General features: G+C 51.1%; 1 protein-coding gene across 12 annotated transcripts in view; it reads left to right on the forward strand.

Moving 5' to 3' along the window:
- The window catches only part of DOCK3 (dedicator of cytokinesis 3), a 296,560-nt gene that overhangs the window by 275,193 nt on the left and 5,281 nt on the right, over nt 1-16,086 (forward strand). For 7 of the 12 annotated variants that reach the window (XM_072941347.1, XM_072941354.1, XM_072941350.1 and 4 more), the window contains 8 exons: nt 177-356; nt 965-1,048; nt 1,772-1,888; nt 4,519-4,643; nt 5,881-6,019; nt 6,519-6,666; nt 11,734-11,852; nt 12,997-13,084. In XM_072941347.1, coding sequence (XP_072797448.1) covers nt 177-356; nt 965-1,048; nt 1,772-1,888; nt 4,519-4,643; nt 5,881-6,019; nt 6,519-6,666; nt 11,734-11,852; nt 12,997-13,084 — 1,000 coding nt within the window. The remainder of the gene's footprint in view (nt 1-176; nt 357-964; nt 1,049-1,771; nt 1,889-4,518; nt 4,644-5,880; nt 6,020-6,518; nt 6,667-11,733; nt 11,853-12,996; nt 13,085-16,086) is intronic. The other 5 variants (XM_072941348.1, XM_072941355.1, XM_072941349.1 and 2 more) reach the window with 4 other exon arrangements.

Consider the following 16,086-nt stretch of genomic DNA (forward strand, 5'->3'; position numbering starts at 1 on the left):
GACTTCTAAGTGCCTACAAATGGGATGAGAACATTAGAAAGGGCTCAGGAAGTCTCAAGTCCACAGGAACAAGGGAATCAGCATCACAGATCATAGGTCCCTGCTCTCAGGACCATAACGAGGGAGGGGTTGTCATTGTGCCTGGGATGACACCACCGTGTGCTGTGTGCCCACAGGTGGAGGTGAGTCCTCTGGAGAATGCTATCCAGGTCGTTGAGAATAAGAACCAGGAGCTGCGGGCCCTGATCAGCCAGTATCAGCACAAGCAGGTGCATGGCAACATCAATCTGCTCAGTATGTGCCTGAATGGCGTCATTGATGCAGCTGTCAACGGAGGCATCGCCCGCTACCAAGAGGTGAGCTCGGCCCTAGACCCAACCCACATAGGCAGCGTGGCTGGAAAGGTGGGTCTCAGGTGCTGCTTCTTGAGATTCCAGCCTCCTAGGACAAGCCCTCTCCTGGCTGTGCCTCAGCTGACTGAGGATGGTCCTGGGACGAGGCTTTAAGCTCCCCACCACTCCCTGTTTCCATGGCACAGCTCTCCTGTGGGGCCTTTTCTGCCTTTTTACTCTGTGAACTCTGGCAGATGGGTAACTCATTTGATTATGGAAGGATATTAAGTGGCCTCCAAGAGGAGCCCTGGGCTTTAGAAGAAGCGAGTTGTAGGCCAGCTAAGAGACTTGTCTCTTCACCCTGGCCACCAGCCCTGCCTGCCCTACCCAGGCCATCCAGGCTCCAGGAGGGACTGGAACCAGCATTCAGGCTTAGATGACTTGGCTACCTGCAGTCCTTCTTAGACACAAAAAACATATCTGTGATTACAGGAGGTTCACGCAGGCCAACTAGAGGTACATTGGTGTGTGTATCTGTAAAGAGGCAGCCCAGCTACCCTTCAGGTGGCACCTTCAGACTCTAAGTAGTAACCCTGGGAAGAGTCTTCCTGACTTGGCGTTTCCTTTCACAGGCCTTCTTTGATAAAGATTACATCACCAAGCACCCAGGAGATGCTGAGAAGATCAGCCAGCTCAAGGAGCTCATGCAAGAACAGGTCTGTCTTACACCAGCACCCCAATGTTCATAGAAGCACTATTTAAAATAGCCAAGTCATGGAAATAGCCTAAACGTCCATCGACAGATGACTGGATAAGAAGTTGTGGTATATTTATACAATGGAATACAATTCAGCTATAAAAAATTACAACATAATGCCAGTAGCAGCAACATAGATGTCCCTGGAGAATGTCATTCTAAGTGAAGTAAGCCAGAAAGAGAAAGAAAAATACCATATGATATCACTCATATGTGGAATCTGAAAAAAAAAAAGAAGACAAATGAACTTAGATATAAAACAGAAACAGACTCATAGACATAGAATAAAAACTTATGGTTGCCAGTGGGGAGGGGGTGGGAAGGGATAGACTGGGAGTTTGAAATTTGTAGATACTGACAGGTATATATAGAAAAACAAGTTTATACTGTATAGCACAGGGAAATATATACAAGATCTTGTGGTAGTTCATGGTGTAAAAGAATGTGAAAATGAATATATGTATATTCATGTATGACTGAAAAATTTTGCTCTACACCAGAAATTGACACAACATTGTAAACTGACTGTAACTCAATAAAAAAAAACAAAAAACCGAACAGGTCTGCCTTAGAGGAGTTGGAGGCCAGTGTCTAGGAGGGAAAGGCCAGGCACCACTGGATGGCTACAGTACCAAGGGCTTCTTCCTGGCTAATAGAGTGGCCTTGTCTGTTACCCTAATAGGTCCATGTCCTTGGCGTCGGGCTGGCAGTTCATGAGAAGTTCGTGCACCCAGAAATGCGCCCTCTGCATAAGAAGCTGATTGATCAGTTCCAGATGATGCGGGCCAGCCTCTACCACGTAAGCTGGTCCCTGTCCTGCCCTGCTGCAGTATAACCAGGTGTCCCTTCCTCCAGATCTGTGCAGCAAGTCAAAGGAAGGGAAGTGAGAGGAGCAGAGGAGGCAAGTGTGAAGGAAAAGCTGTTCCACCGCAGGGGAGCAGGAGGTACAGGGTGTCTGCTCTATCCAGGAAAAGGATGCCCAGATCCCTTGCTCACTCCCTCCCTAAGGAGGAGTCAGATTCAGAGTCAGAGAATATTTTTATTCAGTGTGCTGTGCTGGTGAAGAGAGGTTTTCATATGAGGAGGAAAAGAGCTAAAGTATATGGCCCACATGCAGGGATCTCTTTGGAGTTATTTTTCATCCCAGGAACTTACAGAGGTAAGGCATAGCCTGAGCCAGCCTTCTCTCCCCATCTCCCTCCTTCTCCTCTCTCCTTTCCAATATTCACCCCTCTCTTTCCTCTCCCTCTCTCTTTTCCCTCTCTTTACCCTTCCCCTCTAACTCCCTGCCTTCCCTCTCTCCCTTTTCCTCTGTCATGTGTGGTGACCAAGGCTCATGTCTGAGAAAACCCAGGTGAGTAGTGCTTCTGTACTGGCTGCTCTTGGAGGGTCAGGCAGGTTCTGGGGTTGGCCCAGACCCTAGAAGGTCTCTTTTACTCTGACCTGACTCCTAGGTCTCCATGGCAGGGTTTGACTCAAGGACTGATGCACACATGTGGAAGCAGGGCCTGTATTCCAAGGCTGCTTTCCCTCCAAGGGTTTTATGGGAAATGCTGGCTGGCTGAGACGAGAGTTCAGATGGTTATGAGCCTCCTGTTCACTTACCCTTGCCTCATTTTCAACCACAGGGCTGACTCCAAGTGTTTCCTAGAGAAGGCTGCCCAGCAGGCTGGCTGCCAGATCCCAAAGGGTGTGAGCCCAATTACCTGCCACCCTCTTCTCACTGCCCAGGCGCACTAGGTAGAGGTGACAAGGAGATGATACAAATTACTATGGACAGAGCAGATGAATGACTAGCTACTGTATAGCACAGGAAACTACATTCAGTGGCTTGTACAGGGTAACCTGTAATGAAAAGGAACATGAAAAAGAATATGTATATATAACTGAATCACTGTGCTGTACACCGGAAACTAATACAACATTGTAAATCAACTATACTTCAATCAAAAAAGTTTTAAAGAAATAAAAATTTAAATTAAAAAAAAAGAAATGGCAAGGAGGCAAAGGAAGTAGAGCTGTTTGGTGTTGGGCAAGGCCATCATGGACAAGAAGTTCCCCTTCAGGGATGACCACTGGCCACAGACGCCCTGGGGAGGCTGGACCACTCAGACTCAGTGGACCTGACCTGTTGACTTGCCTTGTGCTTGGCTGCTGGAGATTCTGGTCATCTCAGTCCCTCCAAGCCCTAGTGTGGGTCTCAGCCTGGTCCTGCACAAGTAAGGACAACATGAAATGTAAAAAGACAAAAAGATGGTCTGTAGTTTGAGAAGCGGGCCCGCTGGAAAGCCCATAAAGCCTGAAGTTTCTCCTTGCTGTAATGGTTATACCCTGTGATAGTTCAAAGTGAAATACGCAGGAAAAGTTTATGTTTTCCCCTTAAAATTAGGATGTGCACGCAGTAAAGAGCTTGTGTCTGAATCTGATGGGTATTCCATTCCTTCTCATTCCCCTCTGTCTCCTGCCAGCTTGGCTAGTCTCTCTGTGTACAAACTTCCCCATCACAGCAGGTGACCCAGGTGAGCTGGAGCCTGGCCACTGCAGGAAGAGGGTGTAGAGGAGGAGGGAGCTCTCTACCATGCAGGCTGTCAGGTCACTGCAGAGAGAAGCACAGGATGCTCGCCTACATGTGTCAAGGTCTCCAGGGCACACCTGGAGGTGTCCTCCCTAGCTGCAGAAACACATTTCAGCCTTCTGCGTACTTTGGAAAAAAGGGGTGGGAAAACTCCTGCTGCTTCAGGCCAAGCTCAGAAACATCCCCGGTGGACTTAGGGCCCACAGACTGTGAAGGACTTGAGGAAACGTTGGCAGTTGTGCTTTGTTTCCTCATAGTTGCAAATAGCGACACAAACCAATGTGCTGTCATCCAGGAGGATTTGGGATCAAAAGTTTCTGCCAAGATGTCTACATACTTGATTTAATTATGCTAAAATAGAACTGTGCTGTTTTTCAGTTATTTGCATCCGGATTTTGTGTCCTGTCTCCCCATAGACTGGGTAACTTAGAGCTGGGCCATCTAGCAATCCAATAAAACCCAACTCCAGTCCTTGTGTAAGAGGTGCGCACGCACTGACAGCTGCTTATCAGCTTTTTCTCTCCTATTTCCCAACTCTTGTTCTACTTACTCTGTAGTGAGAAAGCCTGTTAACATGCTCCTATGAACTCAGACCAGCCTCAGCCTACTCCAGATGTTCTCCTAGGTGGTCGACCTGGGGCTTCCCTCTGGTCTAGGCTGCAGTGAAGTTAGAAGGGTGCTTTAGCCATGAAGGGGTCACTGTCCAGAAGAAGCCAGCAGGTCAGGTTCAGCTGAAGTATATGATTCTTTTTTTTGTTTTCTTTTACATTCCTATCTCCAGCCTGCTCTTCCCTCTCACCCCTTAATTACTTATTTATTCTTCACTCTCTGATGAAAGTGCATTCATTTCTCAGCAGGAGTTTCCGGGTTTGGACAAGCTAAGTCCTGCATGTTCAGGCACCAGCACCCCACGGGGAAATGTCCTAGCATCCCATAGTCCCATGAGCCCCGAGAGCATCAAGATGACCCACCGGCACAGGTATGACCTTAGGACTGAGGAGAGTCCCCTCCACAAAGGTAAGTCTGAATGTCAGAGATAAGAACAAGGAAGTCCAAAATAGTGCTTGTGTGTATTTGCATGCCCTCTCACCCATGTGCACAGCAAACACACAGCTCCTGCCACAGAATCCACACACTGCATCCAGTCATCCTGGGTGACAGAGGGGTATACATGGTGTTGTGGGAACACGGAGGAGGAGGCAGTTGGGTAAGTCTTGAAGGATAAGTAGAAGTTTGCTAGGCAGAAAAGAGTTGGGGTTAGGAGAGTGATGGAGCAAGGCCCAGGCAAAGTGACCAACATGTGCAGATGCCTCAAGATGTGAACAAGCCAGTCTGGTCAGCACTACAGGTAGAGTCAGGTGGCTGGAGTGCAGGATTCTGGGGCATGGAAAGGGGCTAGGACCAGCTCTGGATGGGCTCTGTTCATTCAGGCCTTTGGACTTGATCCCAGGGGGAGTGAGGATCACCAGTTGGCTTTAAGGAAGAGAACAACATGGACATCGAGGTGTGCCTGCTGTGCACCCAGGAGTCATGGTTGCTGGGACTCCACTGAGGAGACTCCAAGTCTCCAGGGCAGGAAGACCAGGCCAGGGGAGGCACCTGGAGAGGAGCCCTCACTTGGGTTTGTTTTCCAGTGCGAGCAGCAAGTCAGCACAGAGTGGGCACTCAGCAAATGGGAAGGAACGAGTGAATGGGGGCTGCCTAGCACTGACAGAAGAGACCTGTTAGCAAGCCCGCGTCCACAGAGGTGGAAGGAAGCCAATAGATGGCTCACAGCCAGCTATTTTGATAGCTTCCCCAAACCAGGAAGACACCCCGACTGCCTAGCAGATCCCAGCAGGGGGCTGGTGCTGGTTCAGGGTAACAGGCCATTGCAAGGGGCACCTGGGACCCTTGATCTGATTCAGCATATCTCCTTCATTCCTCCTGAGAAACTGCTGATGTCATCAGACTGGCCATAAACAACTTAACTCTCAGTAGAGGCTATGCCAGGCGACTGTTGGCCCTCCCAGATTGGGGGCCCCTGAACAGCAGGGTGGGGTTCAGGACTCTTCAGGCCTCAGGTGGGTATGAGCATTAGCAATGGAACTGTCTAAATCAGTGATGACTGGGGCTTGGAGATGACTGTTGCACACACCCCATCACTCCTCTCACCACCTAGCAAGGTTCCTCAGCTCCAGGCCTGACTCCTTCCTATTTTCCATTCTTGTTCACAGCCCCATGAACTTAATGGGCACCGGCCGCCATTCATCATCCTCTCTGTCCTCACACGCATCTAGCGAAGCAGGAAATGTGGTGATGCTGGGTGACAGCTCCATGGGCGAGGCTCCCGAGGACCTGTACCACCATATGCAGGTACCAGAGCTGTCCGAGGAAAATGGCCAGGGCACTGTACCTGGAGGACTCACCTCTCTGCTGGCTGGTCTGGTGTAAGGGCTGGCATCCCTACCTAGTTCTCTAGTTCCTGAATTCAGAACAGCCAGAGCTCGCAAAGCTGCCTTCCCTCCACACCATCCCATGTTGCAGTTCCCAGGCCTTATTTCACAAGGAGATCTAGCTTCAATCTTGGCTACTTTTAGAGATACTGTGGGAAAGCTCCTCTACCAAATTGCCCTCCTGCTTGGCATCCCTGATGGCTAAATCCTGCTTCCTCCATGGACAGCATCACTAGAGTCAACCCAACAGCCCTGCTCCTTGGGGGGTATGGGTGGCCCTTAGTGCTGGCCAACAGCCTGACCTGCAACACGGCCAGGGTACAGACTCTGGGTCTGGGCACCTCATGGCATGAAGAAGCCAACTCTAGGCCAGTCTTACAGTGTTGGCCTCTATCCTGCTGATTTTTCTCCCTTTGCAGCTCGCGTATCCCAACCCCAGGTACCAGGGCTCAGTCACCAACGTCTCTGTTCTGTCCTCGTCCCAGGCAAGCCCTTCTTCCTCCAGCCTGAGTTCCACTCACTCAGCACCATCCCAGATGATTACCTCTGCCCCTTCCAGTGCCCGAGGTAAGGATGGCAGGGCGCTGCTTGCAGAAGGGAGAGGAGAGAGCCTCATGGGCCCCTCTTGTCCTCCTCCTCTCTGTGGCTGTGTCTTTGAAAGCGGCCCTGTAACTTAGAGAATGCTCACCTGTACTTTCAGCACTAAGGACTAAGGGTTCCTACCTCCAGGTGTCTTTCTCTGGCTGGCTTCAGACCCTGCTCTGGGCAGTGGCTGCAGCTGTGCTGCCCCTGAGGAGGCTAACTTTCACATCTCCACCTCAAAAGAGGACACACAGCCTGGGAGAAAGCTCAGTTCTTCTCAGATGAAGTGTTTGTAAGAATAAAGCTCAAAGTTAAGGCAAAAGTGAGTTTTGTCTTGAGTAAGCAAACATGATGAAAAAGTATGAAAATTAAATATGAAGACTAAAATTAATCCTGGAAAACAATGTTCTAAATGGTAACAATAACCAAAAAAAAAACTGTGTTCAGTTGGGAAAGGCTTACTCAGGAGAGATGGCTCTATAAAAAGCTATTCACTTTGCCAATTATTGCTTGATTTCTTATTCAGTTGGATAAATATTGTTCTCTGAGGGCCAGCATCCTTTTCACATACTCATTCTAGTTCCTGCAGTGAGACTTAATTCTCTGTCCTTTTAGATAGAAACATTTGCAGTGGAATGGAAATTAGCTATGGTGACTAAGGTCTAATGCTTCCCCGGATTGGCTACGCAGGATAGTAACAGAAGAGTGAGTGATCTGAGCTTACCAGCCAGTCACTGACTGTTGCTTCCAGACTTCAAAGGGATGGAGTCTCTTTGTTCTTCTCATTATACTGAAGACAAAGAGAAACTGCACAAATGTATGACAAAGATGGTCATTAAGGCAAAAAAAACCCAAAACCTCTTTCTTCAAAGCACACAAACCTGAGAGGTCCACAGTGGAAATGATGGAGAGAGAGAGGCAGTGGCCAACTGGGAAAAGCCTCGGCATATAGCAGAAGGGGACACGGTTGCAGCTGGCGCAGTTACAGACTTTCACCTGAAGCGTCTAGCCCAACCCCTCATTTCCTGTGGAGGAAACCGGTCCAGTGAGAGAGGCTTAAGACCATCCAACCAGTTCACGGCCAGGTTGATTTGGAGTACAAGTCTCTAGACTCGCCAGCCCTCAGTCTGATGCCCATTCCACTCCCATGATGGCCTTCCTAACATGGACTAAGGCACTTAGAAAAGGGGAGCCAGCATTTGAAGCAGGTGTTTCTAGTGTTAAGAAAAATAGATCAACAAATGGGTACATGTTGAAGATTTATCAATATGTGAGGGCTACTCATATAGAGAAGGAACATGATCTGTGTTATAAGGCTCACTGAAAGATGGCTTCGGGAATAAAGCCAGGAAACCCTGTGAAGTTAGCCACGAATGCTGTACTGGAGTTCAGTGGGTCTTAAGGTAAATGCTCCTGAATAGAGCTGCAGAAACAGATTTTTGTTGTGTGGGTTTTCCCCTTACCTGAAAACTCTCTTATATACTCGGCCATATCTAAGTCTTTATCTGAGTATTCTTGCTGAAGTCAGATCTCTGAACCATGATTGTTGATAAAAACAGGAGGCAGTAGGGAGGGATGTTTTAACTCACTTCCACTCTGACATTGCTCAGACGCTTCCTGTAGGTGGTGCCCTGGAGAGGACAGAGACACCATCAGGGACCTCAAGGCTGGCTGTTATCACTTTTGTCCTTCCAGCTAACATTCACTGATCTATTCACTCATCAAGCTTTTACGAGTACTCAGTGAGGAGTCTGCCCGGCTCTTGCACCATCAGAGTAGAATAGAGAGAACTTATGTTCCCCCTGTTTGGAAGTAATCCCTCTATTTCAGATGGCTTGGTTATTGATTGCTGCATAATAAACCACCCACCAAAACTTAGTAGCTTAAAACAACAATTTACTGTCATCTCGCATGGTTCTGTGGATTGATGGGGCTCACTGATCAGTTCTCAGCTGCAGTCTCTCATTGGCTTGCAGTCAGATGTCACCAGGGGCTCAACTAGACTGGACACCAAGATGGCTTGGTCACGTGGCTGGCAGTTGATAGTGCCTGTCGGTGGGAGCTCAGCTGGAACTGTCAACCTGAGTCCCTACGTGTGACCTCTCTCTGTAGTTAAGAGCTTCTCAGAGCACACAACTGGTCTTCCCCAGAGCAAGCACCCCAAGCCACCCAGGCAAAAGTGGCAAGACTTCCTATCACCCAGCCTTGGAAGTCCCAGAATGTTGCTTTTGTCACATTCTGTTGGTTAATCAAGTCACTAAGGCCAACCCAGATGCCAAGGTGGGGAATAAGACTCCAGCTCATGATGTGAGGAGGTGCATGTGTGTTTGGGGAGGGAAGGCATCAATGGTTGCTGTCTCTGGAGATAAGCTATCACAATGGCCAAACTCCAGAATATCCAGAATATCCAATAGCAAAAGGCTGATAGCAGCCCCTGTGCAGGCCCAGCATGTGTCAGGCCCACGTGTGAGGGAAGATAAAGACTGTGACCTGGTGTCAAAGAGGAAGACTGATGTTTTTGGATAAATGAGGTAGATGCAGTAGTAGATGCACTAGGGGCACAGAAGGGAGGGAACAGTACCCTCTGGGGTTTGTGTCTGGTGTTACGGGTGAGGGGAAGGCCTTCATGGAGAAGGTGTTCAGGAGAGTCCTTTGCAATGGAGTCGCTTTCCCCACTCCTAGGGGTGGTCCTGACACCATAGCTCTCCTTACTGTGCCCATTGACACTCAGCTGCAGTTCTTGTTGCTTTGAAAACCTTCAAGGTGAAAGGCCTGCAAGACACAGTCTAGACTCTTGTAAGGCAGTGGCGCCCCCTGGTGGTCAAAAGGCTGAGCAGGCTAGGAAACCGGGATTATGATTGATCTTGAATAAACTCATTCAGTCATGCAGAGACTTAGCCTCTACGGGGTTTACCAGGCTACAGCTCAGGTAGTTCAAGTCCTGTGACACAGAAGCCTTTGTGGTGTTTAAATGTTCTCATGCACAGTAGCCATCACTGTCTCCTACCATGGGAAGAGGGCAGGGGGAAGGAAGTGAGATGGTAGAGTTAGAAGATCTGGTGGTAACACATAGCACCCTTTTGTTTTGGCACCAGAGGGGCCTCCATAACATGGATACAAATCCTCAGCAGAGTCCCTGGGGCCTGCAGGCTGCTTTCCCTCCATCCTAGCCCCACAGCATGTATTGTACAGCTCTGGGGTTGGCTTGGTGAGCCAGACTGTGAGCTCTGTGAGGTCAGGGACCATGGCCAACCGGAGCAAGACAGTATACCATGTTCCAGCCACATGTCTGGTGTGGGATGCGTATTACGCCTGAGTGTGATGTAACCGAGTTGGTGTAAAAGGGCTGTGTCTCTGTGCACACTAAGTGGAGGGTAGCCCTGTCCAGAGCTGTGGCCAGCAGGGCTCCCACTATAGAACTCAGTGGCATAGGAGACATTTCCTTTTTTCTTTACACAGCCATCTTTCTGAGGTTGCCTTAGAGCACACGTTCTAAAAGAAAATACTGAAACCAGTAAAGATCACCAAATAGTAGCCATTCAGGCCTAGTTGTTCAAAAAAGTATACTTTACTCATTCCCTTATCAATGAAGGATATTTTTAATAAGACTAGATCTTAAAGCCAGCCTTGAGGTTCTACAAACAGTATCACTCAGACCAAGTGTGGAAGAAGTCTACACAAATAATAATTGCATTACTGATTTTATACTGACTTCTTCAGTGTACTTAAGCCTCATCTTCTTGGACTAAAATGAGTACGAGAGGAATTTTTTGGTAACTCCTGGGGCAAGATGGCTGTAGAAGACCGCTTTAAGTTGTACTCTGACAGTGTCTGCACAGCACACTCAAGGAAAGGCCCTGGAGAGCTTGGTTTTCAGGGACACAGATCCTCCAGAGCTACAGGTTCACCTCTCAGGTGGACCCCATGGCTGGTCTCAGCTCTCCAGCCTCACTAAGAGAACACCACGGAGAAGACTTTCAATCACTTGAACCAGCAAGAGGCTGCCGGGCTGCCAGGGTCTGGTGACCCTCCCATGAGGGGTCCAGAAGACCCCCACTAGTTTGAAATGGGCATGCTGTGTCTGGCACAGTGGGTGATGCACATTTGGAGGGCTTTCTCAATTCTGTTCCCCAGGGAAAGCCAGCAAGTTTATTCTTACTACTTCTGAAGAAGGTCCCCTTGAGGACTGTTGGTTGATTCCTGGGCCCGTAGCTATGGCCTGCTCCAGTAGGGACTGAGCCACACCACCTCTGGCATGGTCTGGCCTCTGTAATGGCCCCTCAGGCCAGAGGGGTCACCACAGAGACATCAGAAGAATAGAGCATGAACGAAGTCAACTCAAGAGCCTGGGTTAAAGCCCCACAACTCCTAGACTAGCTCCACAGCCCCCTGAGTTCACTGAAGAGCGGTCTTAGATTGAGAAACCCTGGAGAGCCCTCCGTGTTCAGGGCCCTGGCCCCCCAGCCAGTCTGGCCAGGTCTGCAGTAGGATGGCCAGGAAGGCAGAGGCCAGGCACTGGGGGCCTGGAGTCTGGGAAAAGATGGTAGGAGGCCAGCTGAGAACAGGGCCAGTGGTGTCTGGAGAAGATAAGTGTGTGGAGACACACTGGGTCAAGTTAGAACTGTGCCGCTATGTTATCTGAGTGTCTCTGTTTTTGTGCGGTGGCTCCATTGTAAGCTGGCCTGGGTCCCCTGAGTGAGCCCAGCATCCCGGCCACACCTATCTCCCAATGCCGGATGCAGGGGGCCCCTAGGGCCTCAGCTCCAGTCCCCACTTCTCCTCACCACCTGCCTCTGAGCACAGCGAGGGGCCGTCAGTGGGTCCACACCGCTCCAGTCTGTAGTATGTCTGCCGTGGCTGGGATGCCAGGTGCAGGCCCCACCACTATCTAACCACCAGGCTCTGCTTCATTCCTCCTGTGCTTGCTGAGCTCATCCTCACCCCAACTACAGGGGACACCTACCCTGGTTCCGTGGCCCCAGGGTTGCTTGCCTTCTGGGCCCTCCATCTGTGGCTTGTCATCTGTGCGTGATTGTTCTCACTTGGTTACAGGCTCTCCCTCTCTGCCAGATAAGTACCGCCATGCCCGGGAAATGATGTTGCTGCTGCCCACACACCGGGACCGCCCAAGCAGCGCCATGTATCCAGCAGCCATCCTGGAGAACGGACAGGTAGTAGACCCGGCCTACTGACTGCCCTCTGCTGCAAGTGTGTTGGCCTGGGCTTCCCTCATTGCACTTGCTAGGCTTTCTGTCTTGTCCTTTGTGCCTCCTTCATTCTGCCATAAGACCCTCAGAGGGCTGCTCCGGGCTCCTGGTGAGGACTGCAGTGAATCTGAGGACCAGCAGTCCAGACAGAGTACAGCTGTGGGTAGACCCACCATTGTTTGTGTGGCTCTCTGTCCTGACCAGACTCCCGAACTCCTCATCTGTAAACAGATGTAGATTGGCAGAGTAGATTGGTTCTTTGAAGGCAGTGGTGGGCGTGGTCTGGAAGATGGCCTTCCGCCCTGTATGTATGAAGGACATCCTCATTGGAGCACACTGCTTCTTTCATCCATCAGTCCATACACCTGAAGCCCCTCTACCTGCTGGGACTATTCTCCACACCATTTGCACAGCTCTCCAAATACCCTATCTGGGGGCCTTACACAAGAAGCTGCAGAGATTAACTCCTTCCCTGTCCAGTCTGCCCTGCCTTTCTATCAGAGTCCATGAAAGTCACCTCCTCACAACTGTTATCTAGTCCCAGACATGCCAGGACTTTCTCAGCCGTACTCCCTCCCTGTGCCTCATCAGCCCTGCCAGGTGGAAGGAGCAGGTCTGCTTGGCAGCTGCCCATCAGAACAGTGAGTCCTGTCTGGGACTTCAGGCTTGAGTGCTGCCCTTTGCCCTACCCCCAGTGCTAACGTGGAACAGGGCATCTCCAGGAGGCCAAACCTGCCGGTGCTCAGGGATGAAAGGGGTCCGTAAATCCTTTCTACCAGTGGGTCTACTTGGCAGGACAGAAGGATGTATTTAGATACCCTCAGGCGCCTGTGTCCTTTTTTTTGGCCATGGACAAGACAGCCTGGAGCCCAGCCAGACACTGGAGGGTGGAGCTTCAAACGTTGCATATGGCAGGACTCAGAGCCGGAGAGTGCGGACAGTTTTCCAGCTGGCCTGAAGTTCCCAACACGTCTCAAGCATGAGCTGTGCCACTGCTTTGATTTTCCCGTCTGATCTTGGAATGTCCTGGCTCCTGTGGCCCACCACACTGCCCCCAAGGTGTGACTGGTTGTTTTCACTCTTTTTGATGTTTTTCTCCTTCCCTCAGCTGCCAAATTTCCAGCGGGCCCTGTTCCAGCAAGTGGTCGGAACCTGCAAACCCTGTAGTGATCCCAATCTGTCTGTGGCTGAAAAAGGTATTATTCCCCTTCCCAGGTGGCCTTCTCCCATGTCTGTCCCCATCCTGAACGTCTGACTCTTGTCCCTGAGCACCAGCTGGCCAAGTCAGAGCCACACTCTTAACACCCAGGCCCATCTATCTGTCCAGAGTCCCAACCAATTCCTGTGTTCACTGTTTAACCCACATCTGGCTTTATGCTGAGGTTTGGATCCTGTTTGTTTGTATCTCTCCCTTCTCAGGGTCCACCCTCAGGAAGACCCCAGTGGCCGCCTGCCCTGAGTCCACCTTTATGCAGTCTCAGGCTGCTGTGTGAAAACAGTGGGCACCCACTCCCCTGGGCTCCTCCCAGCCAGCCCCAGAATTCAGCAGGCCCTGTGACCCTTTTGGTCCCTCTTAACTTAAGCCCACAGGGACCTCTCCTTGTTGCTCAGACAGACCTGTGACCAAGCAAGCCCCCCCAAAATAATGGACAGGCCATGGCAGTGAGTTTGCCAGATGCAGTCCTGTTCAAGGGACGCTCTGGGTCCCCAGAGGGACTTCAGTCCTCCTGTAGCCGCTCTGGCCCGCAGCTGCCGTGAGTCCCTTTTTTAAACTGCAAGCCCATCAACTGTACCATGCAATTGGGCAGTCCTTAGAACAGAGGCTGTTTAGGTAGTGGAGTTTTACCTTATGTTCTGCTCCAGCAAGCTGATGGAAGAACCAGGCTTGGACCCATATGACCCCAGCCCAGAGCCCCAGACTTGGAAACCTGAGTTGATCTCAACACAGAATACCTGTGTGGGGACTGTGCAGCCTACCTGCAACACAGAACCTGGCCCCACATCAGCCCCTCTCCCTGTCGGTTGCCCTCCCCTGTCCTCCATCTGTTGGAGTGTAGGGCACACTTAGTCCCCAACATATAACCTGCTGTCCCATCAGAACGTGTCTCTCCAAAGCTGTTGTTGTGTTGTCATTGCACCTTCTCACCAAGTGCTGTCTGCTGTCCCCACTGTCATCATCCTCCCTTGCTCATCACGGAGGACATACCTCTGTGTCCTCTTTAAGGAGACCAAACACTGAGTCCACAACCTCAGCGCCTGGTAGGCATCGGCACCTGGTGCTCGACAACAGGGGCCACGGAGATTCTGGTCGAAGATGCCTTCCCACCCTCAAGGCTGCACACCCCAAAACATGTGGCTTACCTGGACCCCTGCACCTGTGCCCCAAAACAGATTGCCTTTTTGGCCTCGAAACCAGAATCTGCAGAGGCTTTTCTTTACCTGAGTTGTGGAGTGATCTCAGATCTAGCTAAGAGCACAGATGGGCTCAGCTCAAATGGGTACTGGTGGACAGACCAGGACCTTATGCCAAGTGGACCCAGAAGAGCTGCAGGCCTCAGACCAACCAAGCTGCAGCAAGAAACGACATGTCCACCCCCAGGTGTGGGAAGGAAAGAGGGCTGTCTGAGAACAAAGGGTGAGCCCAGAGCAGGCATGTTCAAACCACAAGGTCAGAACTTAGTGGACAGCAAACTAGACATTTGCCTAGGGAGACAGGTAGGCCAGAGTAACAACTCCCTAAGCCTCTGCCTGGATCCCCCAGGGCAGGAACTGTACGTGCTTGTCACCATTCTCTTGTCATTAGGATCTTGAGGCCCACAAGGACTCCACTTCTCACTTACAGGTGCCTCTCTTTGCCAGACAGGGACTCCCAGACCAGTGGGTTGTGCACTGGTGACCTCAGGCCAGTGGTAGCCTGTAACACACACACACAGAGAGAGAGAGAGAGAGAGGGAGGGAGAGAGAGAAATGGCCAGGACACAGTGGAGATTCCCCCTCTTTTCCTGGGATAGGTCACTCCATCTTAGATTTTCCACTTGCCCCAAGGCACTTGTGTTGCATAGAAAAGGTCCACGGGTCTCACTGGTCATCAACAGCAGGCTCCAGGGGGAGGTGATGGTTCCTGGTTCACGTGGAGTGGATCAGACAGGCACCCTGTGTAAACCATTGCAGCCTTGCCGGCTTTCTTCCCTCATAGCCTTCCTGCCCGCAAGCTCCTTTGGGCCCTTGTGGGTCACTTCTGCAGTCCCACGATCCTTGTAGGGTCTAGATGTGCACATGAGATCTTTGGCTGCCAGAGCCCCTTTGGGGAAGCTGCCCAGACCCACCTCCAAGCTTCTTACTCCCTGAGATTTGGTGGCTTTTTATGGAGATGGAACTTTTCTTTCTGAGGAAAGGGAGTCTCAGTGCTGAGGGCCAGGAAACTCGCGCCACAGCTTGGGGAGAGCCAGCATGAGAATAGGCCCGCCCTGTTCTTAGGATGCTCAGGCTCTCTGAGGAGGCCCTCTGGCAGAATCCACCTGGTACTTGCCAGAGTAGAATTCTTTCCTCCTGAGTGCCCGTCCACCCAGCCACTGCCACACCCTCTGTCCTGCCACCAGCCACCAGCCATCCCATGAGACCTAGCTCTCCTTCTCAGGACTGAAGCTGTAGAGGTACTTGAGTTCTTCCCTGTGTTCTGCTGCAAGTCCACGGCAGTTCTTGACCAGTGAGGGAGACGAGGGTGGACATTATACCTGGCCACCTCCTCCTCAAAGACTGGGCTCCAGTTCCTCTTCCAGAGCCTTTCAGGTCCCATTAGGCCCTGGCATTCCGCACTCAGAACCTGGAGTGGGGAGAACCCACACCCCAGCTCCTCAGGCTCACTTTAGCTGTGACTGCCTCAAATAAAGCCAGGTGCAGAGTGCTTCTCTCTTGCTGCTGAGAGCCCAAAAGGGAGATTGTGCTTGCCTGGCTCCGTCAGAGAAAGGGCATATTTCTTGTCAGTGGTATCCATTCTCCAGGAGGACTTGGCCAACAGCATTCACAGGTCCCCTGCTGCTCCTGCAGAGTGGCACCATCGGACCCCAGGGTCCAGCCATTCCTCCCCCTCTCCCCTCTTATAGAGTCACTCCCCCATCTGTGGCTGAGGGGCCAGTATTCTGGCGCTGGACCTTCTTCGCACAGGTGGACACTCTTGTGTTTCCCTTTGTCCAGGGCC

The sequence above is a fragment of the Vicugna pacos genome, chromosome 17 (assembly GCF_048564905.1).
Source record: "Vicugna pacos chromosome 17, VicPac4, whole genome shotgun sequence".
NCBI classification, from domain to species: Eukaryota; Metazoa; Chordata; class Mammalia; order Artiodactyla; family Camelidae; genus Vicugna; species Vicugna pacos.